At 41.2% G+C, this 7,053-nt stretch overlaps 1 protein-coding gene across 1 annotated transcript; it reads right to left on the reverse strand.

The window, feature by feature from the left end:
* Window positions 1-1,870: 1,870 nt before the first annotated feature.
* On the reverse strand, window positions 1,871-5,640 carry LOC104276261 (C-type lectin domain family 1 member A-like; the record flags this gene model as incomplete). The annotated part of the gene is made up of 5 exons (XM_009872510.1): window positions 1,871-1,952; window positions 2,238-2,356; window positions 3,305-3,456; window positions 5,094-5,243; window positions 5,542-5,640. Coding segments are annotated over 5 exons (602 nt in total), but the record flags the coding sequence as incomplete, so codon positions are not given.
* Between the last annotated feature and the right edge of the window lie 1,413 nt (window positions 5,641-7,053).

Raw genomic sequence — 7,053 nt, forward strand, 5'->3', positions numbered from 1 at the left:
ATTTTTTGCAGCATTTTGCTACTAACAACAGTCCATAACACCAGTGCTTTTCACATGCATCACCTTTCCTTCAGCCAGGCCCCTACAATCAACCATCAATCCCCTCACTAGTCCGCTGGCCCCACGCCCATCACACCAGTTCCCTCACATCAGTTTCACTCACTGCTTCAGTTCTTCACCAGGTTCTTCACCAGCTCTTCACGTTCTCCTCACACCAAGCCCCTCAGTGAAGACTCTCCTGCTTCCTCGTAGTGTGATCTTTAAGACCGTCTGGTATTATCAAGGCTTCTAAGACGGGGCCTCCCACCATGCCCTGCATAGGCTTCAACAACAGCCCTGTGGGGGTTACTCCTCCTATTATTCGTGTTGTACCTGCATGCCCTGTAGACCAGTCAGTGCTGCTATTCCAGCTAGTATCTCCAGGCCTGCGGAGGCCTGGGCTTAGATGTAGAAAATGCAGCATTTCCAGACTATGAAATAGCTGCATGGCAAGAGACATGCTGTTGTCCCTGCTCCTCCAAATTCCTTCTTTGTATCCATAATTAAGATAATTGCTGTATTGCTAAACACTCATTTAGTGAAGGATGCAGCCCACTTGTTGGCTGTTGCTCCTGCAGTATTCTGATGCACAGTCTGAAATAAACATAATTAGAGACTTGCTTAAATACCTTCACCTTCCACAACTTTCAGTTTGATTTTCATTGAATGGTTCAAATTAATACAAAAAACACACAGGAATAGAAGTGCCAACCATAAACTTGACTGTTCCTGAGAGACTTCAAAGACCTCTATTGTTTGCCAGGGCCACAGAAGAGAGATGCTCTCTCTGATGCAGTCTTTCCCTTAAACAACATCCTAAACAGCAACCAAGTGGCATAATGAGGCTTTGCACAATTAAAGGCCCTGTATTTGGTGATTATTGAGCCTACTGTGCACAGTGACTTGCTAAAAAGAAACACTACAGAAAAGGTCAGTAGCAGCAATATTTATTCCATTTGTGAAATTCTGGAACAGAATGGAAAATGGATTTAAGAAATCAGGTGTGACATGGATGATTATCAAGACAGGTGTCTTACAGAAATGCACTTTCCCCATTAATGCCCGATGCGGCAGAACAATCCACTAGCAGCTAGACTGGCATGCCTGGGAATTAAATATAGCTCACTTCCTTCAGTAAAGATGTGTTGTGCACTTGCTTTCTGTTTTTTGAGCCCACAGGGCATACAATCCCATTTGAAAACTCTTCTCTCTAACCAGAAGAACTAGAAGTATTTTCATTTGTCTTTTAACGCAGGCTCTGATTCTGCTGCACTTCCTATCTATCAGCAAGTGGGGAGTGAAATTAAATCAAATATTTGGAGATTTATTGTAAATTGGGGCCTCAAATCTATGAATATCCAATGGATAGATTTTGAAAACATGATGTCTTACTCTTACAAATAGTCATTGATTTCTGTTTCTGGGAGACAAGTATGAAGCTTTACAATAGAATTCTTGAAACATATACTTAATTTTGTCTCATTTAGAAAGAAATTTATGAAAAGTGGATAAAAGTGGTTACACAAGAATGCAAGGGCTAAAGAAGAAAGAGGGAATGAAGTTATTGAGGAAAAAAGCCCAAGAAGGAGTCTGGCTGATGTGCATCTCCAGAAGGCAAGTTAAGCTTAGATTATTCCCGATGTTATACTAACCCGAGCACAGACTCATTTTCCCTATCACAAACGCTGGGCTAGAACTTGCTCCCACAATGAGGTATCCCAGGACAGGGCTCTCTGCAGAGCTCTGCACACTAGTGCCTGTCCAAGTAGGTTGCTTGGTCAACTGCCACAGGATCCATCACTTTCTCACAAATATAAAATTTGTTCTCGCCTCACTGTGCAGCATCTACATTTGCACCCTGAAACCACACACAATCTGGGAAAGGACTTGAGCTGGCTCGCTGGATCTGAAACCTGTAAAAATAAAAAAAATAGCAGAGATATTCATTATCCCACGGAAAAAGTCACAGGCTAATATAATAATTTCCTACCACTGCTACCAATTTGACTCATATCACCATACAAGCCCTTTACTGGGGCCTTGCTGAGGTTGATAAACAAATGGGTGATGGGCAAACTTTCTGCTGGCAAGCAGGTGGGGGAACAAGGTGGTTACTGAGTAGCAGTTAAAGGTTGCTGCTTCTGGCTCATGACAAATACTCCTGGATGTGGTCTGCTCCTATCAGCGCAGTGACTTACAGATCACGGGAGAAAGCCGATCCATCCTCCCACAGCCAGGGCCCCTCAGATCCATTGTGAGACAGCCCAATCCAGAAAGAGTAAGAACTGTAAGACTGTGCCGATCTCATTACGAAGTCCTGTATGGGAACAAATGCAAAGCCTGTAAATTACATCCCTACTTCATTCATAATGTCCTATGATTTTGAAAAGGAGAGAGGCAAATGAAAGTGAGCTGCTCACAGCTGTGTGTAACAGACTTTGTTTCACAAGTGAATCTGGGCAGTGCGTCCTATACCGGGCACTCGGTACTGTTTTGGAAGAAAGGAAAATGAACCTACTGAGAGCTTTCAGAAAATTGAGATAACTGAAGACTGCACTTTAGCTGAGTAATGGGCATAGGATAATGACCTCCTTCCAACATCCTTGTTGCGTAAGTCAGGCAGGAAAAGACTTTTGCATCATTTGCTGTCATTGTACATAGGAAAATTCAAAACACTGACAATGAAAACCCAGTGTTTGAAACATAGTAACGCTGCCATTAAAGCTCTGGATAGAAATTCCTTCACAGCAAAAAGCTCTCTGGCTGTGCTTTGTCTGCTGCTTGATCTACAAGTTAGGAGTCAAAAAATTATATGGATCCTCCTCTGCTCATTTAAGAGAAGATGCCAGGGAGCAGGCCAGGATGGCAAGATTTCTAGCTGTGGACAGCATTCTTTCAGCATTCTTTCAGCTTCTGCTGAAAGTCATTCTTCTGATGACTGCTAAATAGTTTGCTATAACAAGACACCAAAAGAGTTGCCAACCAGTACTAGCTCAATTATGTTTGCCCTGAGATGGGATGAGGATCCAGATGTAGCACCAAGTTGATATGTCTCATTTAACTCCCCTGAAGCCAGTAGAGATACACCAAGGAGGATGCAACTCCAGTACAGGTAGAGGGACTCCAAAGGGGCATGGAGAGTTTTTCCCACTTGGTCCAGCATATGCATGCCAAAGCATACAGCACCAGCAGAAGGATGGAGTGGCTGTTCAGGCCAAAGTAAAATGCAGAGTGTATAAGAGAAGGAGTAAAAAATAATCTTTACCAGCTCTTCCTTACTCTCTATCTTAACAAGTCTGGACTCCAGAGCAGAGCACTTAGCCCTGCTTTCTTGCCAATTTTTCCATTCCTTTGAAAAATAGTAGCAGTTCTCCCCATACTGTAGCCAGTTCTTAAGACATGGAATACATTTCTGTCCTTGAAAAGAAAAGAGGACTTGATAAGGTTTGCCAGTGATAGCAGACTCTAGTGATCTAGTGGATTCTTGCAGGATCACTGGAGCAGCGTACAGCCTGTCCATCACAGAGAAGCAAGAATTCCTCCTTCATTCTGCAACTAAATTCACATCTTCACTGAAGACTTAATAAACCCAGTTGACAGAAGAACAGAAAAAAACATTTCTAAGCCTAAATCAGAAAAACAAATAATTAAGATTTTTTTTAATCTGACCAGCAAACCTGAAGGGTACTAGTAAAACACAAATAGCCATGTCCAGAGACATAGATCTAGGTGGACCTAAAAGGAAACCTAGACTTTCAGTCATATGGGTACATCTCTATTCATGTGAACTTTCTTTAATTTCTTGTTATCATCAAGGCCAGCTCTTCCCTGCTAAATGCTTTACAATTTATACTTAAAATTTTCTGGTAGCTTTTCGTACTTGCTGTGGATTCAGTGCACAGACATTAGATGGTCAGCCAAAGTGACCACCTGATGGTCTTTTTTTTCCTTCTTTTTGCTAGGGAAAATACCTTTCTTACAGCTGCACTTTGACTCTTTTCTGCCATATTATTCTCTTAGCTGCCTGTTGGGACCTTGAGTAATACTGCAGTCAGAAAGAACTCAAAATGTTGGATTTTTCTTTCACTTCTGCACCATTTGGAGAGCCACATTTCTTGTTGAAAACTGAAATAATCACAAGCAGCAAAAAGACCTGCCAGAGAAAATATTTTGGAGGTTTATAGGAACTGAGTCACAACTATTGGGTGAATCATATATATTGCTCTACGGCTCACATGACCATTTTATATTGTAGCAATCCAGTGCCAGCTGGGAGGGAATGCCAGGTATTGATGCTGGATGGCAAGAGATACCACAGCACAGTGCACTAGACTCTTACAGGTAGCTTCTGGTTTGTGCTAAACTCAAATATAGACATTTAAGAAGATAACAACCTTGCCACTGTCTCACATGAAATTAATTCATTCTGATTCTCTTCACTGTATGATAATCAGCATATTCAGCTCAGGTTTTCCACTGCTGCATAACAGAATTAAGCTGTCTTGAGGAGTCAAAACATTCCAGACCATTAAAGCCAGTAGGAATTTCCCACCAAAATTTTTGTACTGTAATTCACTGAAAGCAACTGGGAAAGAGGCAATGGTAGCTTCAAAGAATTTACCTATTAGAAACACCTTCTTTTAAGAAAAAAAATAATAGAATCATAGAATGGCCTAAGTTGGAAGGGACCTTAGAGATCATCTAATCCAACCTCCTTGTCATGGGCAGGGACACCTCTCCACTAGATCAGGCTACTCAAGGCTCTGTCCAACCAATCATCATGGTATTTTCTGAATTCAGGTGTTTGGCTGAGGTTATAAACCACCTCCATTACAAAGACTCAATAAATATACTTTAAAAAGACTCATACTTAAAAAAAATATCAAAATGGAAATGCAGCTTTTTTATTGACTCAGTTGCAATTTGTTTTTAAATTAAGTAATTCCAGGTAATTATAGATATTCTGATCTTTCCTTCCAATATGGTTAGTAGAAAAAAATCAATCCGTGACTACCATAATGCAATGGAACCACTATCTTCCCATCACTATATACCTCTGGAGGTGGCAAGTTGCTTTACAGTCTCTGTCAAGTTCAAATTCTGAGCCTGGAGGACCTCCAGCTGCAGGTGGAGGCTTTCCATAATTGCCTTTTGCAGGGTGAAGTTTTCATCCCTTTCACGCACAAGGTGGCAGACCAGGATGACTTGAATCACAGCAAAACAAGAATGAAATTGTTCCATTAATATTAAAGCTAAACTGCTCAATGCAATCAAAAGACACATGTACCTCCCCGCAACTGAATATACTCGACCTACGCACAGTTTGTGCACACCTATGAGCAAGATGTAACAGTTTCAAAGACTGGAAGATCTCTTAAGTGGGTAAGGGACACTTTTTTTCCCTTTATTAATCCCCTGGGTAAATCCTTTTCTTTGACTAATTTCCTAGACTTCTAGTTGTTCATACTGAACTCTGAGCAGCCCTTCTGTGACCATACTTACACCTGGCAGCCAAGACTCCTGCAGCTACCACTGAACTTAGGCAGAAGACCCCAAGCACCACTGTAGCCAGTCGCCAACTGGAAGATGGACTAGGGGGATCTGAGATAGACAAAAAGAAGGAGAAGCAGCAAGAACAGGAATCTCTCATCTTTGTATCTGTAGCTCCTGAGACTCCTGTATGAAATTTCTGTGAGGATACTTATATTGAAGTCACCAACCAAAATGGCATACCAACCTGTGATATTTCTGCCTTTTATCCTTCTTTATTCCCCAATCCTCTAAGCAAACAGCTGAGAACAACTCTGCTAGATTATGGGGAGTTCAGCTTGATTTCCAAGCATAAAACTCAAGGACCCCCCAAAAGTGAGAACGACAAAAACACTGCCTAACCAATATGGGAATATTTCCTTCAGAAAGAGCCCTTTAATTTACTGGATTATTATCAAATTTATCAAATTCATCTCCAGACATTTAGTCAAGCTGGAACATGGCATCTCCTTGCTTTGCTACTACCTTTCATACAGAGCAATCCTAAAGCACTAGTGCAGAGCATAACGAATATACATTTGGGATCAGTCACATTTCTCCCTTCTATTTAGTACAGTTTTTATGAATTTTAAGTACAAAAAGGTAATCGTTCATCTATTCCTTCCCTTGAGAGAAAACACATTTTTGCCCTAGCATTTACTTCATTCAGATAGTCAGACTTAAATGAGTAAAGTTGAAAGACTTTTGCAAGGTGCCTTAGGCAGATTACTTCACTAACTTCCAGGAGCAGACACTTAAATTCTAACTGATACATGTTTACTTTTACTTAACCACATCCCACAACATTAATTATATCTCTCCCATCAAATCAAAATAGTTTTTCCACATTTTCCACCCTTCCATTTTTTAAATCTCCTGCCTTTTTTACTTCCTCCCTCCAAAGGGCTCCCAGAAGCCAGATGCTTCTTGGCAGGTAACATCTTTCTCTGAGTGCCACATTAAAAAATATTCTCCAAGGAGCTTGCCTTGGAGAGAACTGCCCCGCAGCACCATCATTACCTTTTGCTCTAGCAGTCTGAAGCTCCCGGTCCTAGGATTTTTCCAGTGTCATGAACCTCAGGTCTGCATATGTCACTTCTTCACTTGTCATTTCTGGCAAGAGTACAGGAGAATTCAAAAGTTTCATTGATCGCACAGGAGAAACACGGTTAATGTTCTGGCCGGGATCAAACGAACAGTCAGGGTCATTGGGAGCTAACAGTGATTCATGCAAAAGTCAGAAGGGATTTTTGGCTCATACTAAAGGATTTCATGACGCAGCAATAGTGGGGACTGTTTACAAGCAGTAGAGTCCCAGAACAGTAGTTAAGTCTCTCGTGTGTGCAAAATGCAATGGGGCATGGAAATCTCACAGTTCTCACTTCCTGGGGGTACATTTTGGGGGTACATCCCTTCTACAGAGAAAAAAAGAAGGAAGGAAAGAGGAAAAGAGGAAAATACATTAATTTTGGATTAAATCTAAAC

Source organism: Apaloderma vittatum, unplaced genomic scaffold (assembly GCF_000703405.1).
Source record: "Apaloderma vittatum isolate BGI_N311 unplaced genomic scaffold, ASM70340v1 scaffold8197, whole genome shotgun sequence".
NCBI lineage: Eukaryota > Metazoa > Chordata > Aves > Trogoniformes > Trogonidae > Apaloderma > Apaloderma vittatum.